Source organism: Chenopodium quinoa, unplaced genomic scaffold, assembly GCF_001683475.1.
Source record: "Chenopodium quinoa cultivar QQ74 unplaced genomic scaffold, ASM168347v1, whole genome shotgun sequence".
Taxonomy (NCBI): Eukaryota; Viridiplantae; Streptophyta; class Magnoliopsida; order Caryophyllales; family Amaranthaceae; genus Chenopodium; species Chenopodium quinoa.
The window spans coordinates 1,239,306-1,264,290 of NW_018744311.1; the positions used below are offsets into that span (position 1 = coordinate 1,239,306).

The 24,985-nt window shown below is 37.0% G+C and overlaps 1 protein-coding gene across 2 annotated transcripts; it reads left to right on the forward strand.

The window, feature by feature from the left end:
* Window positions 1-429: 429 nt before the first annotated feature.
* LOC110695996 lies at window positions 430-24,466 on the forward strand. Of its 2 annotated transcripts, XR_002506235.1 has the most exons (9): window positions 430-1,269; window positions 1,825-1,952; window positions 2,047-2,154; window positions 4,013-4,194; window positions 20,806-21,062; window positions 21,498-21,571; window positions 22,042-22,240; window positions 22,468-22,582; window positions 23,287-24,466. XR_002506235.1 is itself a non-coding variant. In XM_021873253.1 (5 exons), exons 2-5 carry the CDS (start codon window positions 1,851-1,853, stop codon window positions 7,167-7,169), a joined length of 435 nt encoding a protein of 144 aa, XP_021728945.1. In that variant the 5' UTR covers window positions 439-1,269; window positions 1,825-1,850; the 3' UTR covers window positions 7,170-7,555. The 2 variants fall into 2 exon arrangements, 1 of the variants encoding a protein (XP_021728945.1); XM_021873253.1 differs by lacking the exons at window positions 20,806-21,062; window positions 21,498-21,571; window positions 22,042-22,240; window positions 22,468-22,582; window positions 23,287-24,466 and adding an exon at window positions 7,127-7,555 and having other exon boundaries at window positions 439-1,269.
* Window positions 24,467-24,985: the final 519 nt, after the last annotated feature.

The window sequence follows — 24,985 nt, forward strand, 5'->3', positions numbered from 1 at the left end:
ATATTGCATGTAATCAGTTTCTAAACATAGGCAAGCTAAGGATGTCTTAATCATTGTACTCTAAATGTAGCATTTGTTATGAACAATGCAATTACGCTATGTAGTAATGGATTTCATGAGATATATATATCATGTATGTTTTTTCTAACAAATTCATCAACATAGTTATCAATAATATATGTGTTAAAAAGCCGAAAATATATTTTGGTTATACGTATTTCATGAGATATATCATGCATGTTTTTCTAACAAATTCATTTGTCTACATTACTACCATAATAAGATTGCAGAAAGTCGAAAAATTGAAAATATATACGGAGTACTTTTTTGGTGCCCTGATAATCTAATTAATCATAGATACTAATGAAAATATAATTTATGAATAGTGTAAAAGTCAAAACATGTCAACTAAAAATAACATATGTTGATTTATTTTCAATAATTGTAGGCCTTGTTGGGATATTATTTCGTATATAGTAGTAATATTCCTCAATATTGTCTTCACAAAAAAAAATAGTTCCTCAAAAAAATGTAGATAACAAAATTTGTATGGACCAGCCCATATGAAGTTGAGCTGCTTCTTTCCCACCATATCCCCAGCAGGCCCAATTATCAGCCCAACAGGCCTATCCAAAATGCAAATTACAAACACATGTTCTTAGACAACTTTGCAATGAATAAACAATATTTACTATACAACCATTTTATTACAAGAATTGTGCAATTGAAATGACCAAAAGAAGATGACAAAACGTCAAAGCCTCGTACTCTTAAATTGTTACTCTGTAGAAAGACACCAAATCAAGGAGTGTGTCCTAATGAAGGAAATGGTGACTCAAGAAAAACACAATGTTATCCTCGTCTTCTTAAAGTCCCCATTTACAAGATTTAGTGTCAAGTCTTTCTAAACATATAATCGAATATAACTTTTTAAAATATTATTTATACATGTAGAGATAAACTGTAAGAGCGTAGACTTTGATCAAATCAAAGCCTGGCATGGGCTCGTGTTCTAGATAATTTGAGGTTGCTGCGACCTTTAATGAGCCGTATCATGAGAACCAAACTTGTTTTCTTAAATCTCAATACTAGGTTCAATTTAAAAGATACACTATCAGTCTATCACCCTCCCAAAAAAAAAAAAAAAAAAAAAAAAGGAAAAAAGAAAACCGGAAAGTATATATAGTCGGCGGTGTTTTTAATACTCTGAAGTCTGAAGTTCTGAACCTTAACCTTCGTTTTCTCTCCTCCATTGCAGCAGCTTCTGAGGTTAGCTACTATTTAATTAATTTTAAATTTTAGTAATTGAATATCAATTTCACATTCTAGGGTTTCGTTCAGTGTCAGTATACTCAATTTAGGGTTCGGATTATTGATTTGTTGTTTATAAATACTAGTCTACTTTGATATTTGGTTGCTAAATTGAGAAGCATAATTATGGGATTCAATAATGTATTGAATGAATTGATAGTCTGATACTAATTTCAATCAGTTTCAGGGCTTAATTTATTCTCAAAAGATATAGATCATTTACTGGACGATGAAATGCTCCAATTCTATGTTCAACCATCATAGAATTGGAGGAATATATGGGAATAATTATGAATTAAGTTTCTTTTTACTAGTTCTTTTTGGTGGTTTAATGTGTCAGGCCTTACCTTTGGAATTTCGATTATTCTACTTCTTGTGTTGATTTTTCACACTAGTTATTTTCGTTTTTATACACTACATATGCAAAGCACTAGCATTCATATAAGAAGCCCTAAATGTGTTATCTTTGACTTTACTTGTTATCGCCCCAAAAGATTACATGTTTTCTTGCAGGGAAGTGTGTGATAAGAAGCCCGGGAATGGGGTATCTATTGGAGCAACCCTTGAGGAGATGGATGTTATTTATACATGTTATGGTTGATGGAAACGATCTAGGAAGGTGTATCTTTCATAATCTTGATGTATGAACATTTTTGTGATATTTCCCTTGTACAGTGTTTATCTTATCATGTTCCGAATGTATTTTCTTACCTTACTTCACACAATTTTATTCAGCCTAAGAAGAGAGGAAGACTTAAAGGATCAATAAATAAACTTAGTCCTGAAATTGAAAGAAAGCTTGGTGATGCTGCTCTTCATTATGCATATGGACGCTTTAAAGATGTATGTCTTACTTTTTTACATTTTAAGTGCAATTCAGTATCTTGATTTCATTGAGCATGAATTGATCATTTACTATTCTACCGAATTTTCCTTTTCTGCTTTATTTTCCTTAAGTTGTGACATGAAATAAACCATTTTTTATTTTTTATTTTTCTGTGTGTGTGTGTGTGTGTGTGTGTTCTTTTTGCTGGCAATGTATACAAATGAGGATAGGGAACTTAATGGGTTATATTTCAAGTTAATTACTTGAAATTTATGTTGGTGTTTTTAGGGGCAATCTAATAATAATGGTTAGATTTTTGCTTAGTTTGTTCTAGAATGACAATGGACAAACACTTTTTGTTATTTGTGCAGTGTGATGCCTTTTTGACTGAGCATAGAAGTGCTACCCTGAATATACTTGCTAATGAATACTAAAGTGTTAGAGAAAGCACATGACTTCCAATATGCAGTACTCTGAAAGTTTCACTATTTCACCACTGCTGCTTCCTTGGATTGCCTCCAATCTCATGGGAGTTCTTGTAAAGTGTTTTGAATGTGACAGGGAGGTTTATATATCAGGATGTATGTTTTGCTCGGTTTTATGCTAGCTACTGCTAAAGAAAGAAGTTTTCTTTTTTTCCGGGAGCAGTGTATGTGTTTGTGCCTTGTCCGCTTTAATTCATCATGGTTACATTACTGAAAAAAATATGTGTAGGGTGTTCTACACTTGTGCGGTTGTGCCGTACTGCCATGGTCTATGTTGTACCACCAAGCCACCCAGCAGGTTTTAACCCATATCGGCTGTCATACACTCATGCTACAAAACCACTTAAGGATAATGTGTACCCCAAAGTCCTCAGCTAGCATAGAGGATAAGCTGTTGGACCAAGAAAAGTGGTCCTCGTAACCCTCAAGATCTGAGGAGGTAGGCCTGAAATTTGCTCAAACTCTATAACAAAGATTGTCTGGGATTTGTGTATGTGTGCGTGGTGGGTGGGTGGGGGGGGGGGGGGGGTTGACGGCATAGCCTATGGTTAATAGTGTTGCGCACAATTATTAATCTGCCAACAGTGACAAACTGTGGAGCATCTCTTGTTGATTGCGGAGCCTGTACTTTTCACCGTGTTGTTGGAGGAGCACTGCCCTTGATTAGTTGATTATTACCTATATGGAGTAACCAGGAGAAGCTGTTGAGAAAGCTGCACGCCTGCACATGAGGCACCTTCACTGGAGATGGTTCAATATCTGATCCTTTTTTTATATGGTTTTGGAGTTCGGTATCCTCAGAAAGAATTGGGAAGTTCAGTGAGTCAATGGTAGGAAGTTGAGAAATCTTTTGTGCTGATGCAAAAGGCGGAAACTGGTGGGTAGTAATTTATGCGAAGAGAAGTTTTTCCATTATTTTATTGGTGAGGTGCGGAATGTGTCCTGGTGAGAAATTTCACATATCTCTTGTGAAGAATGTCCCCTCATCCTTTTAATTAGCTTATTTTGTTCGTATCTTGTCTATTTTGTATATATTTGGCATTATCCTTTAACTAATTAGTTCGCCAATTACAGATTGATTTGGTTATCATTAACATTTTCCAATATTCCGACATGTCTTGTTCTTGTCTTCCAGTTCCTATAATTTATGTGTGTTGCTGTTTCTTTCCTGTAGTTTCCTGAGCATGTGTTGTTATTTTGTGACTCATGCTTACCTAAATTCTGTCTGACATCAGCAATGTACCACCTCCCTTTTTTCCACATTCTCTATCTGTATCTTTTTATATTGTTTTAAAATTTTCTGAGAAAGCCATAGGTTATTCGAAAATAGTATTCAGCTCTCTAATGTATTCTGCGTTCATATATATTTTTCTTGTTTTTTATGTTGCAGGCAATCAACATATTGCTTGAAGTTGTTCAGATAGCACCAAATATATCTAATACATATCATACACTTGGCCTTGTACATAATTCTATGGGTGACAAACATAAAGCTATGGACTTCTATGGTATTGCAGCAATAATGAATCCGAAAGAATCATCTGTTTGGACGCAACTTGTGAATTGGTCCATGTAAGCATTCTCAATTTTCTTTGTCCTAGAAATTTGGTATATAGATCATTTCTAGAATTCCAGTTTTCCACATATCATCCACTGCCCTTATTTGGCATAGTAGCTCCCTAAGCCCCTCCAAACAACAGCTTGGATCAGTTGGATGTTAGTCTGAAAAATCTAGACCAACAGCTTTAGCTACATGACCCACTTTGGTGCATAACCTCCAAATAGGTTTTTATAAAGGCCACTTAAGCTCAACTGATGTACCAGTTGAAGGTCTAACTTTCTTATAAGCTGCTGCATCCAGTGTAGGACTTGCTTTATTTATTGCATGTTTAGGTCCGCTTTGCGGGCTGATCCCGGCGGACAGGTGGGGGAGTTTGGCTCGGGCGGCACAACTGTTAAAAGATAACGCAGGTGTCCTAAGTTAAGCTCAACGAGAACAGAAATCTCGTGTGGAACCGAAGGGTAAAAACACGTTTGATTTTGATTTTCAGTACGAATACAAACTGTGAAAGTGTGGCCTAACGATCCTTTAGACCTTTTGAAATTAAAGCTAAAGGTGACAGAAAGTTACCACAGGGATAACTGGCTTGTGGCAGCCAAGCGAACATAGTGACGTTGCTTTTTGATCCTTCAATGTTGGTTCTGCCTATCATTGTGAAGCAAAATTCACCAAGTGTTGAATTGTTCACCCACCAATAGGGAACGTGAGCTGGGTTTAGGCCATCGTGAGACAGGTTAGTTTTACTCTACCGATGATAGTGTCGCAATGGTAATTCAACCTAGTATGAGAGGAACCGTTGATTCACACAATTGGTCATCGCGCTTGGTTGAAAAGCCAGTGGCGCAAAGCTACCGTGTGCTGGATTATGACTGAACGCCTCTAAGTCAGAATCCGGGCCAGAAGCGACTCATGCGCCCGCAGCCGGTTGCCGTCCTACAGTAGGGGTGTCGGCCCCCAAGGGCACGTGTCGTAGGATAAGCTCTCGCGCTGGATGTGCCGTGAGAGCCGCCTTGTAGTACAATTCCTACCGAGCGGCGATTGAATCCTTTGCAGACGACTTAAATACGCAACGAGGTATTGCAGTGGCAGAGTGGCCTTGCTGCCATGATCCACTGAGATTCAGCCTTATGTGGCTTCGATTCGTCCCTCCTCCCCATCCTATTCCCTAAACACACCTATATTTTGGAAAACGAGGTTAGCGTTGCTTCTTTTATGCTAAAATGCTAAGTAGTAGATTGAGACAAGTGACGAAGCCAAAGTGTTGGGGTGTGGGATGGTGCAAGGGGGCGTGTGGCATGTGCACAAGACATGTGCACCCAATGACAAGACATACAAACAACTAGTTTTGTCGTTTGAGGGTATGCCATCGTTGTTTTAAGACATGGTGAGTAAGGATGAATGAGATGGTTCAGGGCATCATCCATGACTCCCAAGGCCCTTTGAAAACCTATGGAAGTACTTGGATGCATAATCTTGGCGGGTAAAAAAATGATATACGGAAGTCAAATACACGAAATCAAAGCAATTTAGTAGGTGTCCAGACGGTGTCAGAAATTCACGAAGTTTTACAGGATGCATCCTGAGGTCATATGATATTGTTTGGACCCATACACAACCATAAGTCGGCTACATAAAGGCCCGTGAAAACTTATAGCCAATACAAGTGCGTGTACGAAAACTGGTAAATTGGATGCTTAAAGGCAAATTAGATGGATTCACCCACCCAATTGGACTCCCGGAGGGTATTAGGGTTTATAGGTAGCTTCTTGGCAATTTTTGTTTTCGAGTTAAAAAAATTAAAAAATTGGCAAAATTAAAGGCTATAATACATGTTTTTTTGGCCAATTTAGAAGGTATCGGGACCCGGTGTCGAAAAGTCTCTAGATACCAGGGGATACATCCCAGGATCATATAATGTCATTTGAAACCATATATGATCATTATATGTTGCCATAAATGTCCGTGGAAGCCTCGAGTTTATGAAATCGGTGCAAGTTGTAAACGGGTAAATTGACAGTTTGAAGGTATATTGTGTGGTTTTACCCACCCAAATGGACTCCCGGGGTGTTTTAGGGTCCATGGGAAGCATCTTGGCAATTTTTATTTCCGGGTCTAAAAAATCAAAAAATTATCCAAAATTAAAGACTATAATACACGAAATTGGAGTAATTTATTAGGTGTCTGGACCTGATGTCAGAAATTCATTTTACAAGATGCATCACGAGTTCATATGATTTTGTTTGGACCCATATTACTGAATAAATCAGCTACATAAACGCCCCGTTAAAGCTTATCGCCAGTCCAAGTGGTGTGTACGGAAAAGGGTAAATTGGATGCTTAAAGGTAAAATGGAATCCCGGAGGGTATAAGAGTCTATAGGTATTTTCTCGGCAATTTTTGATTCCGGGTGAAAAAAAGGCTAAAATTGGCAAAATTGAAGGCTATAATACACGATTTTTGGCCAATTTCAAGATTTCGGGACCCAGTGTCGAAAAGTCTCGAGATACAAGGGGATACATCCTAGGATCATATAATGTCGTTTGAAACCATATATGATCATTATATGTTGCCATAAATGTTTGTGGTTGCCTCGAGTTTATGAAATCGATGCAAGTTGTAAACGGGTAAATTGACAGATTGAAGGTATATTTGATGGTTTTACCCACCCAAATGGACTCCAGGGGTATATTAGGGTCCATGTGAAGCATCTCGGCAATTTTGATTTCAGGGTATTGATAAGTGTCATTTATGTCGCTATTTTTAAGAGTTTTCTAGTTATTTTTTCATAGTTTTTATATCTTTTTACTTGGTTTTAATAACGTTTTATTACATTTGTCATGATTGCGTGTGAAATGTCGTTATTGCTCAATTTTGGCTTTTCTTGCATATTTTGGTTGCTTATGGAATTAGATTAAAACTTTATTGGTTTATTCTTATGTTTAGGAACACTTGGATAAGTTCATTGCTCAAGATTGAAGAAATATAAAATATAAAAGAACAAGTAATGAAGAAATGTGCACTTGATTTGCAATGATCGAACTTCAAACGCCTATATCTTTTGATCTACAAAACATTTTGGGGCAATTGCAATTGGAGATGAAAGCTTATCTTGAGAGCTTTCCAAAGACAGGTCATATGCCCAATTCCGTTGTAAAACGTGGGAGATATGCTCATTTGAAGCTGAGCGGTTTGCCCAGTCCGATAGGAGCGGGCGCGCATCCTATGAGGAGCGCCCGCTTCAAACTTTCTGGAACGATTCTGCCATATTTTGCTGCAGCTAGGAGCGCCCGTGCACGAAATTGGAGCGCCCGCTCCTCTGCACGCTGCTCGACTTTTGCGGAGCTTCCTACGCAATTTAGTAAGGGGTATAAATAGATTTTTTGCTCATTTTAGAGGGAATTCATATTTTCAGTAGTTTTAGGTTAGTTTTAGGTTTTTAGAGAGAGAAACTCTCAAATTTTGGAGAGAGAAAGTGAGAGAAACAATGGATTTCATGGATTTTGGATAATTAAAGGAGGAATTTGATGATTTGAAGATCTCCATTTTATATCAATGAGCATTTCTTACTCTCTTCTCTCTTTATGCTTTATTAATTGCTTTGTTAATCATGTTTAAGTAGATTTCATTCTACTAGGTGTTGAGTGAAGCTTTGATATGGTTAATTGAGTTACTTGAGATAAATTTGATGATAATTGTGTGATTAAATTGATTGAATTGATGATGGCATGTTGTTTGTTTTAGATTGGATTGATCTCTCAAGATAGCAAACTTAATTGCATGTTAGTTCTAGTTTAACAAGGGATTGTGAATTAGAATTTATATATTTGATTGCATTTTGGGTAAATTTCTTCTATGCACCTAGTCAATGAGGGATCTAGGCTAGGAATTTGAGAGATTGCTCTTGAGTGTAATTAATTCTCATTTTAATTCTTTCTTTGCATGATTGATTATCAAATCGATTCCCATTAACTTGTTAATTGTTCAAAGTGGATCTTTGCCCCTAGTAGACTTTATAATATCTTGATCTTTATATGTGTGTTAGTGTAGTTGTAGTGTCCACTATCCATAAACCGATTTCGGCGTAGCTTAAGCATTAGATCGAGAACAATCCAACATTACCGTTCCTTGTGGTTCGACTCCGAACTTACCACTAGACTTGTTTAGGGGTTAGTTTAGGATTATAATAAATTTTGTTTGGCCGTGAGGAGGTTAGTCGACGACCTAATTTCCCCGCGCTCAGGTATTAAAAAGTGAAAAATTGTCCAAAATTGAAGGCTATTATACACGAAATCAAAGTAATTTAGTAGGTGTCCGGACCCGGTGTCAGAAATTTACGGAATTTTACAGGATGCATCCCGAGGTCATATGATGTTGTTTGGACCCATATACAACCATAAGTCGTTTACGTGAAAGCTTATAGCCAATACAATTGCCGTGAGAAAAACCGGTAAATTGGATGCTTAAAGGCAAATTGGATGGTTTCACCCACCCAAATGGCTTCCCGGAGGGTATTTGGGGGCTATAGCTAGATTCTCGACAATTTTTGTTTTCGGGTAAAAAAAAAGTAAAAAATTGGCAAAATTGAAGGCTACAATACACGTTTTTTGGTCAATTTAAGAGGTTTCGAGACCCGGTATCGAAAAGTCTCGAGATACCAGGGGATACACCCCAGGGTCATATAATGTCGTTTGAAACCATTTAAGATCATTATATGTTGCCATAAATATCCTTGGAAGCCCCGAGTTTATGAAATCGGTGCAAGTTGTAAATGGGTAAATTGACAGTTTGAAGGTATATTGGATGGTATTACCCATCCTAATGGATTCCCGGGGTGTATTAGGGTCCATGAGAAGTATCTCAACAATTTTTATTTCCGGGTCTAAAAAAGTGAAAAATTGTTCAAAATTGAAGACTATAATACACGAAATCGAAGCAATTTAATAGGTGTCCAGACCCGGTCAGAAATTCACGGAATTTTATGGGATGCATCCTGAGGTCATTTGATGTTGTTTGGACCCATATGCAACCATAAGTCGTCTACATAAAAGCCCGGTGAAAGCTTATAGCCAATTCAATTGCCGTGTACAGAAACTGGTAAATTGGATGCTTGAAGGCAAATTGGATGGTTTCAACCACCCAAATACCTTCCCGGAGGGTATTTGAGGTCTATAGGTAGATTCTCGGCAATTTTTGTTTTCGGGTAAAAAAAAGTCAGAAATTGGCAAAATTAAAGGCTACAATACACGCTTTTTGGCCAATTTCAGAGGTTTCGGAACGCGGTGTTGAAAAGTTTTGAGATATTAGGGGATACATTCTAGGATCATATAATGTCGTTTGAAACCATATATGATTATTATATGTTGCCATAAATGTCTTTGGTAGACTTGAGGTTATAAAATCGGTGCAAGATGTAAATGGGTAAATTGACAGTTCGAAGGTATATTAAATGGTTTTACTCGCCCAAATGGACTCCCGAGGTGTATTAGGGTCCATGGGAAGCATCTCGGCAATTTTTAGTTCCGGGTCGAAAAAAGTGAAAAATTTTCCAAAATTGAAGGCTATAATACACGAAATCGGAGCAATTTAGTAGGTGTTCGGACCTTGTGTCAGAAATTCACTGAATTTTACGGGATGCATCCCAAGGTGATATGATGTTGTTTGGACATATATACAACCATAAATCGGCTACATAAAGGCCTCGTGAAAGATTATAGCCAATACAAGTGGCGTGTACAGAACATGATGAATTGGATGCTTAAAGGCTAATTGGATGGTTTCACCCTCCCAATTGGACTCCCGGAGGGTATTAGGGTCTATATGTATCTTCTCGACAATTTTTTTTTCCGTGTAAAAAAAAATTCAAAAATTGGTAAAATTGAAGGCTATAATACACGCATTTTGGCCAATTTCAGAGGTTTCGGGACCCGGTGTCGAAAAGTCTCGAGGTACCAAGGGATAAATCCCAGGATCATTTAATGTCGTTTGAAACCATATATGATCATCTAATGTTGCCATAAATGTTTGTGGTTGCCACGAGTTTATAAAATAGGTGCAAGTTGTAAACGGGTAAATTGACAGTTTGAAGGAATATTGGATGGTTTTACCTACCCAAATGTACTCCCGGGGCATATTAGGGTCCGTGGGAAGTATCTCGACAATTTTGATTTCCGGGTCTAAAAAAGTGAAAAATTGTCCAAAATTGAAGGCGATATACACGGAATCGTAGCAATTTAGAAGATATCCGGTCCCGGTTCACGAAATTTTCTAGGTTGCATCCCGAGGTCATATGATGTTGTTTGGAGACATATACAACTATAAGTCGGCTACATAAAGGTCCTGTGAAAGCTTATAAGTTATAACCAATACAAGTGGCGTGTACGCAACATGGTAAATTGGATGCTAAAAGACAAATTGGATAGTCACCCATACAATTGGACTCCTAGAGGGTATTAGGGTCTTTAAGTAGGTTCTCGACAATTTTTGTTTTCGGGTCAAAAATTGGCAAAATTGATGGTACACGCTTTTTTGTCAATTTCAGAGGTTTTGAGACTCGGTGTCGAAAAGTCTCGAGATACCAAGGGATATATCCCTGGGTCATATAATGTCGTTTGAAACCATATATGATCATTATATGTTGCCATAAATGTTTGTGGTAGCTTCGAGTTTACTAAATCAGTGTAAGTTGTAAATGGGTAAATTGTCGGTTTGAAGGTATATTGGATGGTTTTACCCACCCAAATAGACTCCCTTGGTGTATTAGGGTCCACGGAAAATATCCAGACAATTTTTTTTTCTGGATCTTAAAAAGTGAAACATTGTCCAAAATTGAAGGTTAAAATACACGAAATCAGAGCAATTTAATAGGTGTCCTGACCCGGAGTCAGAAATTCATGGAACTTTTACGGGATGCATCCCGAGCCCAAATGATGTGGTTTGGACCCATATACAACCATAAGCCGGCTACATAAAGGCCCCGTGGAAGCTTATTGCCAATACAAGTGGCGTATACAGTAAATTGGATTTTTAAAGGCAAATTGGATGGTTTCACCCACCCAATTGTACTCCCGGAGGGTATTAGGGTCTATTGGTAGCTTCTCGGCAATTTTTGTTTTCGGGTAAAAAAAAAGTCAAAATTTGGCAAAATTGAAGGTTATAATACACGTTTTTTCGCTAATTTAAGAGGTTTCGGGACCCGTTGTCGAAAAGTCACGAGATACCAGCTGATATATCCTAGGGTCATTTAATGTCATTTAAAACCATATATGATTATTATATGTTGCTATAAATGTTTGTGGTTGCCTTGAGTTTACTAAATCGTTGCAAGTTGTAAATGGGTAAATTTACAATTTGAAGGTATATTGGATGGTTTTACCCACCGAAATGGAGTCCCGGGGTGTATTAGGGTCCACTGGAAGTATCACGACAATTTTTATTTTTGGGTCTAAAAAAGTGAAAAATTGTCCAAAATTGAAGGATATAATTCACGAAATCGGAGCTATTTAGTAGGTGTCCGGATCCAATGCCAGAAATTCACTGAACTTTAGGGGAAGCATCCCAAGCTCATATGATGTTGTTTGGACCCATATTCAACCATAAGTCGGCTACATAAAGGCCCCGTGAAAGCTTACAACCAATACAATTGGCGTGTATGGATACTGGTAAATTGAATGCTTAAAGGCCAATTATATGGTTTTACCCACCCAATTGGATTCCCGGTGCGTATTAGGGTTAATAGATAGCTTATTGGAAATTTTTGTTTTGAGGTAAAAAAAAGTAAATAATTGGCAAAATTGAAGCGCTTTTGGGCAAATTTCAGTGGTTTTGAGACCCGGTATCGAAAAGTCTCGAGATATTAGAGGATACAAGGGTCATATAATGTCGTTTGAAACCATATATGATCATTGCATGTTGCCATAAATTTCCTTGGAAGCCTTGAGTTTATGAAATCGGTGCAAGTTGTAAACGGGTAAATTGACAGTTTGAAGGTATATGGGATGGTTTTACCCTCCCAAATGGATTCCCATGGTATATTAGGGTCCGTGGAAGCATATCGGCAATTTTAATTTTCGGGTCTAAAAAAGTGAAAAATTGTCCAAAATTGAAGGCTAAAATACACGAAATCGGAGCAATTTAGTAGATGTTTGAACTTGCTGTAATAAATTAACAGAATTTTACAGGATGCATTCCGAGGTCATATGATGTTGTTTGGACCAATATACAACAATAAGTTGGCTACATAAAGGCATGGTGAAAGGTTATAACCAATACAAGTGGCTTGTACGGAACATGGTAAATTAGATGCTTAAAGGTAAATTGGATGGTTTCACCCCACCAATTGGACTCCCCGAAAGTATTAGAGTTTATAGGTAGTTTCTCTGCAATTTTTGTTTCCGTGTCAAAAAATAGTCAAACATTGGCAAAATTGAAGGCTATAATACATGCTTTTTGGTCAATTTCAGAGGTTTCAAGACCTGGTGTCGAAAAGTCTCGAGATACCAGATGATACATCCCTGGGTCATATTATGTCGTTTCAAACCATATATGATCAGTATATGTTGCTATAAATGTCCGCGGTAGACTCAGGTTTATTAAATCAGTGCAAGTTTTAAATTGGTAAATTGACAGTTTGAAGGTATATTAGATGGTTTACCCACCCAAATGGACTCCCGGGGTGTATTAGGGTACAGGGGAATTATCACGACATTTTTTATTTTTGGGTCTAAAAAAGTGAAAAATTGTCCAAAATTGAGAAATCGGAGCAATTTTGTTAGTGTCCGAACTCGGTGTCAGAAATTCACGGAATTTAATGGGATGCATCCTGAGGTGATATGATGTTGTTTGGACACACATACAACCATAAGTCGGCTACATAAAGGTCCCGTGAAAGATTATAGCCAATATAAGTGGCGTGTACGGGACATGCTAAATTGGATGCTTAAAGGCTAATTAGATGGTTACACCCACCCAATTGGACTCCCGGATGGTATTAGGGTCTATAGGTAGCTTCTTGGCAAATTTTGTTTCCAGGTAAAAAAAAAAAAGTCAAAAATTGGCAAAATTGAAGTCTATAATACACGTTTTTTGGCAAATTTCTGAGGTTTCGGGACCCGATGTCGAAAAGTCTCGAGATACCAGGGATACATCCCAGGGTCATTTAATGTCGTTTGAAACCATATATGATCATTATATGTTAATAAATGTTTGTGGTTGCCTTGAGTTTATGAAATCGGTGTATGTTGTGAACGGGTAAATTGACAGTTTGAAGGTATATTGGATGGTTTTATCCACCCAAATGGACTCCCAGGGTATATTAGAGTCCGTGGGAAGCATCTCGGTAATTTTTATTTCCGGGTCTAAAAAAGTGAAATTTTTTCCAAAATTGAAGACTATATAATACACGAAATCGGAGCAATTTAGTAGATGTCCACACCTGGTGTCAAAAATTCACGGAATTTTACAGGATGCATTCCAAGGTCATATGATGTTGTTTGGACCAATATACAACAATATGTCGGCTACATAAAGGCCCAGTGAAGCTTATAGCCAATACAAGTGGCGTGTACGGAACATGGTAAATTTGATGCTTAAAGGCAAATTGGATAATTTCACCCATCCAATTAGACCCCCTGTGGGTATTTGGGTCTATAGGTAGCTTTTTGGAGTTTTTGTTTCCGTGTTAAAGAAGTAAAAAGTTGGCAAAATTAACGGCTATAATACACGCTTTTTGGTTAAGTTTAAAGGTTTCGAGACCCGTTGTCGAAAAGTCTCGAGATACAAGGGGATACACCCCACGGTCATGTAATGTCGTTTGAAACCATATATAATCAGTATATGTTGCCATAAATTTCGGTGGTAGCCTCAAGTTTATTAATTAAATCACTGCAAGTTGTAAATGGTTTAATTGAAAGTTTGAAGGTATATTGGATGGTTTTACCCACCCAAATGGACTCCCGGGGTGTATTAGGGTCCACGGGAATTATCACGACAATTTTTATTTTCAGGTCTAAAAAAGTGAAAAATTGTCCAAAATTGAAGGTTATTATACACGAAATCGGAGCAATTTATTAGGTGTCCGGACCTAGTGTCAGAAATTCACGGAATTTTACGGGATGCATCCCGTGGTCATATGACGGTGTTTGGTACATATACAACCATAAGTCTGCTACATAAAGGCCCCGTGAAAGATTATAGCCAATACAATTGGCGTGTACGGAACATGATAAATTGGATGTTTAAAGGCTAATTGGATGGTTTCACCCACCCGATTGGACTCTCGGAGGGTATTAGGGTCTATTGGTAACTTCTCGGCAATTTTTGTTTCTAGGAAAAAAAAATTCAAAAATTGGCAAAATTAAAGGCTATAATACACGCTTTTTGGAAAATTTCATAGGTTTTGGGACCCGATGTCGAAAAGTCTCGAGATACCAGGGGATACATCCCAGGGTCATTTAATGTCGTTTGAAACCATATATGATCATTATATGTTGCCATATATGTTTATGGGTTCCTTGAGTTTACGAAATCGGTGTAAGTTGTGAACGGGTAAATTGACAGTTTGAAGGTATATTGGATGGTTTTACCCACCCAAATGGACTCCTAGGGTATATTAGGGTCCGTGGGAAGCATCTCTGTAATTTTTATTCCGGGTCTAAAAAAGTGAAATTTTTTCCAAATGTGAAGGCTAATACACGAAATCGGAGCAATTTAGTTGATGTCTGACCTGGTGTAAAAAATTCACGGAATTTTACGGGATGCATTTCGAGGTTATATGATGTTTGGACCAATATACAACATTAAGTCGGCTTCATAAAGCCTGGTGAAAGCTTATAACCAATACAAGTGGCGTGTACAAAACAAGGTAAATTGGATGTTTAAAGGCAAATTGGATGGCTTCACCCACCCAATTAGACTCTCTGAGGGTATTTGTGTCTGTAGGTAGCTTCTCGGCAATTTTTGTTTCCGTGTCCAAAAAAGTCAAAAATTGGCAAAATAAAAGGCTTTTTGGTCATGTTCAAAGGTTTTGAGACTCGGTGTCGAAAATTCTCGAGATACAAGGGGATACATCCCACGATCATATAATGTCGTTTGAAACCATATACGATCAGTATAGGTTGCCATAAATGTCCGTGGTAGCCTGAAGGTTATTAAATCAGTGCAAGTTGTAAATGGGTAAATTGACAGTTTGAAGGTATATTGGATGGTTTTACCCACCCAAATGGACTCCCGGGGTGTATTAGGGTCCACGGGAATTATAACGACAATTTTTATTTTCGGGTCTAAAAAAGTGAAAAATTGTCCAAAATTGAAGGTTATTATACACGAAATCGGAGCAATTTAGTAGGTGTTTGGACCTGATGTCAGAAATTCACGGAATTTTACGGGATATATCTCGAGGTCATATAATGGTGTTTGGTACATATACAACCATAATTCGGCTACATAAAGACCCCGTGAAAGATTATAGCCAATACCAATGTTACAAGGTACGTGGTTCGATACGAAACGTGGTACGGAAACGGATACGCGGTACGTTACCCATGATGAATCCGGTACGATTGGGTACGAAATAAATAAATTAATAAAATATATGGGTGATTTTTATTAATAAAATTTTGATTTGGAAAATAATATAAAACGTAGTTGTATCAGTCCTAGCTTGAATTTATGTGGGTTAGTGAATTGCTTAAGAAAAATGGAGTACATAATATATACTTGTATAATAAAAAGCCCAAAGACTTAAGCCCATTTGGAACAGAACCCTAGCCGCCACCCTATGTACTATTGTGTAAAACAGAAGAGAGGAGAGAAAAAAAACTACTCCTAAGAAATAAAATCAGAAGAGAGAGAAAATGCATTGGAAATATCGGGAAGAAACCATTGAATGTTGCACAAGAAGAATAACCGCTTAGCTGCTACCAAAGTCGCCTCCTTCAGCGATCCAAATCGCGAACCCCAGCGACCCAAGTCGCGTTTGTTCCGCGTTCCGATACGCGCGACTCAGTTCGCGATTCGAGGCTACGTACCGCGAACCTTGTAAGGAACATGATAAATTGGATGCTTAAAGGCTAATTGGATGGTTTCACCCACCCAATTAGACTCTCGGAGGTTATTAGGGTCTATAGGTAGCTTCTCGGTAATTTTTGTTTCCGGGTAAAAAAAAGTCAAAAATTGGAAAAATTAAAGTCTATATAATACACACTTTTTTGCAAATTTCGGGACCCGGTGTCGAAAGTCTCGAGATACATCCTAGGGTCATTTAATGTCGTTTGAAACCATATATGATCATTATATGTTGCCATAAATGTTTGTGGTTGCCTCGAGTTTATGAAATCGATGCGAGTTGTAAATGGATAAATTGACATTTTGAAGGTATATTGGATGATTTTACCCACCCAAATGGACTCCTAGGGTATATTAGGGTCCGTGGGAAGTATCTCGGCAATTTTTATTTCCGGGTCTAAAAAAGTGAAAAATTGTCTAAAATTAAAGGTCATAATACACGAAATCAGAGCAATTTTGTAGGTGTCCGGACCAGGTGTAAAAAATTCTCGAAATTTTACGGGATGCATCCTGAGTAATTATGATGTTGTTTGGACTCATATAACACAATAAGTCGGCTACATAAAGGCCCCCTGAGATACAAGGGGATACATCACAGAGTTATTTAATGTCGTTTGAAACCATATATGATCATTATATGTTGCCATAAATGTTTGTGGGTTTCCTCGAGTTTATGAAATCGATGCAAGTTGTAAACGGGTAAATTGACAGTTTAAATGTATATTGGATGGTTTTTCCCTCCCAAATGGACTCCAGGGTATAATAGGGTCCGTGGGAAGTATCTTTGTAATTTTTATTTCCGGGTCTAAAAAAGTGAAAAATTGTCCAAAATTGAAGGCTATAATAAACGAAATTAGAGCAATTTAGTAGGTGTCCGAACCCAGTGTAAAAAATTCACCGAATTTTTAGGGATGCATTGATCCCGAGGTCGTATGATGTTGTTTGGACACATATACAACTATAAGTCGGCTATAAAAAGGCCCCCGTGAAAGCTTTTAGCCAATATAAGTGGGGTGTACGGAACATGGTAAATTGGATAGTTTCTCCCACACAATTGGACTCCCGGAGGGTGTTAGGGTCTATAGATCTTCTCGGCAATTTTTGTTTTCGAGTCCAAAAAAGTCAAAAATTGGCAAAATTAAAGGCTATGATACATGTTTTTTTGGTGAATTTCAGAGGTTTCAAGACCCAGTGTCGAAAAGTCTCGAGATACTAGAGATTCCATCCCAAGGTCATATAATGTCGTTTGAAACCATATATGATCATTATATGTTGCCATAAGTGTCCGTGGTAGCCCTAAGCTTATTAAATCGGTGCAAGTTGTAAATGGGTAAATTGACAGTTTGAAGGTATATTTGATGGTTTTACCCACCCAAATGGACTCCCGGTGTGTATTAGGGTCCACGGGAAATATCTCGGCAATTTTAATTTCCGGGTCTAAAAAAGTAAAAAATTGTCCAAAATTGTAGGCTATAATACACGAAATCGGAGCAATTTAGTAGGTGTGAACCCGATGTTCGAAATTTACGGAAATTTACGGAAATTTACGGGATGCATCTCGAGCTCATATGATGTTATTTGAGCCCATATACAACCATATGTCGGCTACATTAAGGCCTCGTGAAAGATTACAGCCAATACAATTGGCGTGTACGGAAACTGGTAAATTGGATGCTTGAAGACAAATTAGATGGATTCACCCACCCAATTGGACTCCCGGAGGGTATTAGGGTCTATAGGTAGATTCTCGGCAATTTTTGGTTTTTGAGTCAAAAAAGTCAAAAATTGGAAAATTTGAAGGCATCCACGCTTTTTGGCCAATTTCAGAGGTTTCGGGACCCGATGTCGAAAAGTCTCGAGATACCATGGGTTAAATTCCAGGATCATTAAATGTTGTTTGAAACCATATATGATCATTAAATGTTGCCATAAATGTTTGTGGTTGCCTCGAGTTTATGAAATCTGTGCAAGTTGTAAATGGGTAAATTGACAGTTTGAAGGTATATTGGATGGTTTTACCCACCTAAATGGACTCCCGGGGTATATTAGTGTCCATGGGAAGCCTTTCGGCTATTTTTATTTCCGAGTCTAAAAAAGTGAAAAATTGTCCTAAATTGAAGGCTATAGTATACGAAATTGGAGCACTTTAGTAGGTGTCCGGACCTGGTGTTAGAAATTCACGGAATTTTACGGGATGCATCCCGAGGTCATATGATGTTGTTTGGACCCACATACAACCATAATTCGGCTATATAAAGGCCCCTTGAAAGCTTATAGCCAATACAATTAGCGTGTATGGAACTGGTAAATTGGATGTTTAAAGGAAAATTGGATGGTTTCACCCACCCAATTGGACTCTCGGAGAGTATTAGGGTCTATAGGTAGCTTCTCGGCAATTTTTGTTTTCGGGTAAAAAAAAAGTAAAAAATTGGCAAAATAGAAGGCTATAATATACGCTTTTTGGTCAATTTCAGAGGTTTCGGGACTCGTTGTCGAAAAATCTAAAGATACAAGGGGATATATCCCATGGTCATATAATGTCGTTTAAAACCATATATGATCATTATATGTTGCCATAAATGTCCGTGGTAGCCTCGAATTAATGAAATTGGTGCAAGTTGTAAACGGGTAAATTGATAGGTTGAAGGTGTATTGAATGGTTTTACCCACCCAATTGGACTTCCGGGGTGTATTAGGGTCCATGGAAAGCATCTCGGCAATTTTTAGTTCGGGTCTAAAAAAGTGAAAATTGTCCAAAATTAAAGGCTATAAATACACGATTTCGGATCATTTTTGACATTTTTTCGAAAACTGAACTGAATACATGGGGTGACTCCCGAGGTCATATAATTTGGTTTGAAATCATAACCCGACTTTAAAGATGTCTATAAAGTAACAAGAATGATTTATGTTTTCTATAAAGTAACAACTGATAAAGCCAAAGTGTTGGGGTGTGGGATGGTGCAAGGGGGCGTGTGGCATGTGCACAAGACATGTGCACCCAAGGACAAGGCATACAAACAACTAGTTTTGTCATTTGAGGGTATGTCATCTTTGCCTTAAGACATGGTGATTAAGGATGAATGAGATGGTTCTGGGCATCATCCATGACTCCCAAGGCCCTTTGCGAACCCGTGGAAGTACTTGGATGCATAATCTTGGCGGGTGAAAAAATGATGTACGGAAACCAAATTTGAAGGCTATACATGAAATCGGAGCAATTTAGTAGGTGTCCGGAACCGGTGTCAGAAATTCACGGAATTTTACGGGATGCGTCCCGGGGTTATATGATGTTTTTGGACCCATATACAACCATAAGTCGGCTACATAAAGGCCCCGTGGAAGCTTATTGCCAATACAAGTGGCGTGTACGGAAATTGGTAAATTGGATGCTTAAAGGCAAATTGGATGGTTTCACCCACCCAATTGGACTCCCGGAGGGTATTAGGGTCTATAGTTAGCTTCTCGGCAATTTTTGTTTCCGGGTAAAAAAAAAAAGTCAAAAATTGGCAAAATTGAAGGCTATATAATACACGCTTTTTTGGCCAATTTCAGAGGTTTCGGGACCCGTTGTCGAAAAGTCTCGAGATACTAGGGGGATACATCCCAGGGACATATAATGTCGTTTGGAACCAAATGTGATCATTATATGTTGCCATAAATGTTCGTGGTAGCCTCGAGTTTATAAAATCGGTGCAAGTTGTAAACGGGTAATTTGACAGTTTGAAGGTATATTGGATGGTTTTACCCTCCCAAATGGACTCCCCGGGTGTATTAGGGTCCATGGGAAGCATCTCGGCAATATTTATTTCCGGGTCTAAAAAAGTGAAAATTTGTCCAAAATTAAAGGCTATAATATACGATTTCGGGTCATTTTTGACATTTTTTCGAAAACTGAACTGAATACATGGGGTGACTCCCGAGGTCATATAAGTTGGTTTGAAACCATAACACACCTATAAAGATGTCTATAAAGTACCAAGAATGATTTATGTTTCTATTTTGATATTTTAGAATGTAATGGTGTCACAAAAGTATATTGAAGTTATATTACTTGACAATAATGATGTCATATAAATATAATTATGTCATATGAATATAATGATGTCATAAAAGTATATTGAAATGATGTGAGTTGACAATAATGATGGAAGTGATACTACTTGACAATAATGATGTCATATAAGTATATTGAAATGATGTGACTTGACAATAATGATGTCATATGAATCTAATGATGTCATAGCAGTATAATGATGTCATATTATGTAATTATATTTATAATCATGTGATGTCATAATATGATGGGATTTGACAATAGTGATGTGATGTGACTTCACACTATGGTTTGGAATCGGAAAAAAAACACATGTTATATATGATGTAACTATGGATAATCATACTACTATTCACATGTGTGTTGATTGATGTGTTGATTGATAGACTATTGATAGTAATAATACTTTTGTGGAATCATCATACTAGTACTATTCATGTTTGTAATCCAAGTAAAATTTTGTGATACAATGAATAAGTAATTATCTTGCTTGCTTTTCTTGCAGTTGCACAAGCAATGTGGCCAGATTCAATCAATCAGCATGTTGGAGGACTACCTCAAACAATCTTCGGAAGCTGATCTTACTGTCGTTGATATGTTGGCTTTGTTATGCATGGAAAGGAATGAGTTTATGAGAGCTCTTCACCACATTGAGAATGTCAAGGTGGTCTGTTGTCGTTCTGGAAAAGAGTTCCCGTTAATGTTTGAAAATTAAGTGAAGGTGTTTGTCATGCTCATCTTGGGAAAGTAGAGAAAGCAATGGTATGGTGTTTGAATGTTATCATACAACTTTAAGCATTATATGCTGATGGTTAATTTAATTAGTTTCTGTTTTCGAAATGTGACTACCAATAATACAGTCACATAGCAAAGGAAAGGTAACACATCATTGAGTCGTAAACATAGGTTACCCAAAAACCTAGGCTATTGTTACACAAGTAGCTCAACTGCCCCTTTGAGTTAAGGGTGTTGCTTTGGAGGGAATCACAAAACCTAAGCTATGGCATTACAAGGCTCAGTAAAATCAATTAACTTCAATAGGGTATGACTGGTTTCAATTTACATCAACTCAGGCTTGCTCATATGTTACATCTAGCATTTTTTATGATACTTCGGTGTCTGTTTTTCATGTGAGTGATGGGGTTGCATTCCTGTCTTGTAAATCTGACTGCCTCTTTCTATTTCCTATACTTTCAGGCAAAACAAATGTCAAGGCTCCGAAGTTGTGAACCACCAGAGAGAAACATTTTAGATCCTGAAAATGTTGATCTGTGAGTATTTGAATCCTTTGCATGTAATTTTCCATGCATGAAGCCATGAAGTTTTGCTCCATTTATTCATCAATCTTCATCCTCTGAACCTTCCAATAATGGCATCAGCTGGTGCTCAGCTTCTCACTAATAAAACTGTTTCGACTTATGTCTGAATATCTTCCCCGCCTTCTCCACCCACCACCACGACAAACGGACATAGTGCATTAGGGATTGCCTTGTCAAGCTCTTGTTTTCATACTGCTGGCCGGCTGGTGGCTAGCTGCTGTCTATTTGAAGTTGTATTTTGCTAATACTAATTACTACATGTGGATACGCAACCCTATTCTTTTTAGAAAATGGTTGAACTTCTAAAAATCTTGATTTAGGTTGAAAGCAACTGGAAGATCAAAAGAAGAGATATCTGATTGATTTCAATTTGTGTACTTTATGATTGATCAATATACTTTTGTTTTGGATGTGTTCTGCAGCAACCTCTGAAGCAGCCTCCATTGCCTGACCTCTTCAAGGACAAGGAGCATTCAGCTTTGATCTTAGATGTCAGTCTTCATATCTTATGTTATACTAATACTTCTTGCTTGAATCATGGAGCTTATAAAGCTCACTTTGAAAGTAGCTTACAAGACATTGCCTGCTGGGAAGAAGGAACTGTTTGGTCTCTCGGTGCAAGTAAGTATTAAACACAATATTTACTTTCACCCTATTCTGTTGTGGCTCTTTTTACTTTGAATGGACCTTCCCTGTCGACTGTCATTTGGTTGACCCTTAGTATGCTCAAGTTTGGTTTACTAAGATACTGAGGTGCTTTAGCAGCCTATGTTGTGTCATTAACAAGAGGCATCTTGTATGCTTCTGTTTATTTTCTCCCATAGATGAAGCATCTTCTTTCTTTGCAGAAGTAGCATTGAGCAGCATTGACCCCTTGGAGGGGTTTGACTTTGTACGCTACTCTGTTCAGAAGCATCCACAGAGTATTGCTGCCTGGAATTGCTATTACAGATTAGTCTTAAGGTACTTAATACCCTTGCATATCTTATACAAAGCTTAGTATTCCTCTGTAACAATCTACAACTTTGTTAAAACAACCAGGTCAGCATCTGATTAAGTGAATTTTTTTTTTAGCATGGTTTTGTTGATGTATGTGTATGACTTATATGCTTGTTTGAATAAATCAAGTAAAGATCACTTTCCTTTCTAGGATTAGAGAATCTGAAAAACTACGAGTATCAAATTTCTGATTCCAGGCTAGAGGCTGCAAATCTAGGAGATGATATTGATTTTGCTTTGTAATTCTACTTGTGTTTTGGCTCGAAAAACACGTATTCACATTAATTGTTACTAGAAAATGTACCTGTACGACAGAATCTACACAGTTCAATTTTATATAAATGATAAAGAGTATCATACATTGTCTATAAAGTTGCATCTTCAATTCTTGATTGAGTTGCAAATAGAAGGAATTTTATCCCTCCTTAGTCTCTCTGGCCATGCTCTAACAAGTAATTTAGAAAAGAAAAAAAAACAAACAAACACATACAAAAATATGAATGACTACCAAGTGTTTTCTAGTAATTACTTGACCAAGGTTGTTAATCAGTGTCACCTTACAAATTAATATGCTAATCAGAGTTTTAGAAACTTTTCATTTGCTGTATGTCTTCTAAAGCTATCTGCTTTATTATGGAGCTAATGGAGCTGTTCGTCATTTCTTTCAGGAAGCCTTGTACAATATAGCTCGTGCATCCCACCACGTCGAACTTGTCTCATTGGCAGCTAACTATTATGAAAAAGTTCTCACAATATACCAAGAAGATTGCCCCTTACCGGAGTTTCTCAAGTGGCATAAAGATCCTATAAAAAGATCCAGATTTTGGCTACTGTAATCTTCATAGGGAGGCAGCATACAATTTGCATTTGATCTAAAAAAAGGAGTGGAGCAAATGATCTTGCAAGGCAAGGGTATTGAGGGATTATTGCACCTTGTAAGATGTCTATATTATGAATGTACAGGGGAGGAAGTCAATATAGGCCGTGCGCCATACAGTGGCGGAGCCAGGATTTATAATTCGGGGGGACAAATTTTGGAGGTTAAAGTTTCGGCAAAAATCTCAAGAAAAAAATTGATAACCTAAATTGTTTAATATTTATTTGAAATCACATGCCAATTATTTCTATATGGAAAAAGAGGGGTAAAAAAGTTTTATTGTATATTAAGAAAATTATCCAACAAAAATGAATAAATTTATATTTGTAAATCCTGTTATGTAATCACATAATTGATAAATACGAATTAATTACCTTATCATAAAGTCAAATAATTATCGTTAAAACAAATTGATGGTAGATATGAAGGGCCAGGGTTTGAGTTACATTCGAAAAAATAAACTCAACTTTTTCAAATCAATCATATTATTAATATGTATTTCGTTAAAACACAGTTACAAACAATTAATTAATAGTAATCTATTTATTAGAAATGTAAAAAAAAATTGAGTTTAAGCACACTTAGTTAAGCGATAATTAAAAACAAGAAGTAGGAAATAAGAAATAACATTAAAAATCCTAAAACAAGAAATAGGAAATAAAAAATCAAATTAAAAAGGTTGTTGAAAATTAGAGTATGTAATAAAAAAAACAAGAAGTAGGGGAAAAAAAAAACAAAAAAGCTGAAAAACAGTAGAGTAGGGAATCGAACCTAGGACCAAAACACAGCCTTACTAAGGACTCAACCACCAAACCATATTCAATATTGTGATATCTACTGTAAGTATATGTTATTTATAGCCTTTTACTGTATTTTCTTGATTTTTTTTTTTTAAAAAAAAACTTTTTTTCCGAAAATGGGGGGACAACTGTCCCCCCTTGTTCTAATGTGGCTCCGCCACTGGCGCCATACATATAATCATACTGGTTAGAGCATGTTTATGCTGTATATAATTATATGTTTATATTTTGTTTAGCAACAACTTTAGAGTAACTTTAAGGGGTCTGACTAAGTCAAGGTTCTAATAAAAACGAGTTAAATTTAAATTGATTTACACAATTGTATCAATTATTAATTGTAGAGTTCAATTTACATCACAAAAATAATAATTATAACATAAGAATTTTGCTTAGTGTAGATTGTGGATTTTTTTAATTTATTTTTTTCGTTTTTCCAATAGTTGTCCATTGTATTAAATTTTGAGTGACCCGTTGTACTCTGGATATTGAACTTATGTATTAAATTAATAAAATTTCGACTTATTTTCTTAAAAAAAATGGAGTTTTAAAATAGACAGAGTATGACTTCATTGTTTTTTTTTTACAATTCTGAACCCACGTATCAGAAATTCTGAATATGCCACTATTGCTTTGACAAAGTACTAAATCTCATACAAGCTTATCTACAATATGTATAATTATAATAGAGCT

Coding starts and splice junctions, on each gene's coding strand:
- LOC110695996 (XM_021873253.1), top strand. CDS start 1,851: ATGGGGTATCTATTGGAGCAACCCTTGAGGAGATGGATGTTATTTATA. Junction 1,953..2,046: donor GTATCTTTCATAATCTTGAT/GTATGAACATTT, acceptor AATTTTATTCAG/CCTAAGAAGAGAGGAAGACT. Junction 2,155..4,012: donor CATATGGACGCTTTAAAGAT/GTATGTCTTACT, acceptor TTTATGTTGCAG/GCAATCAACATATTGCTTGA.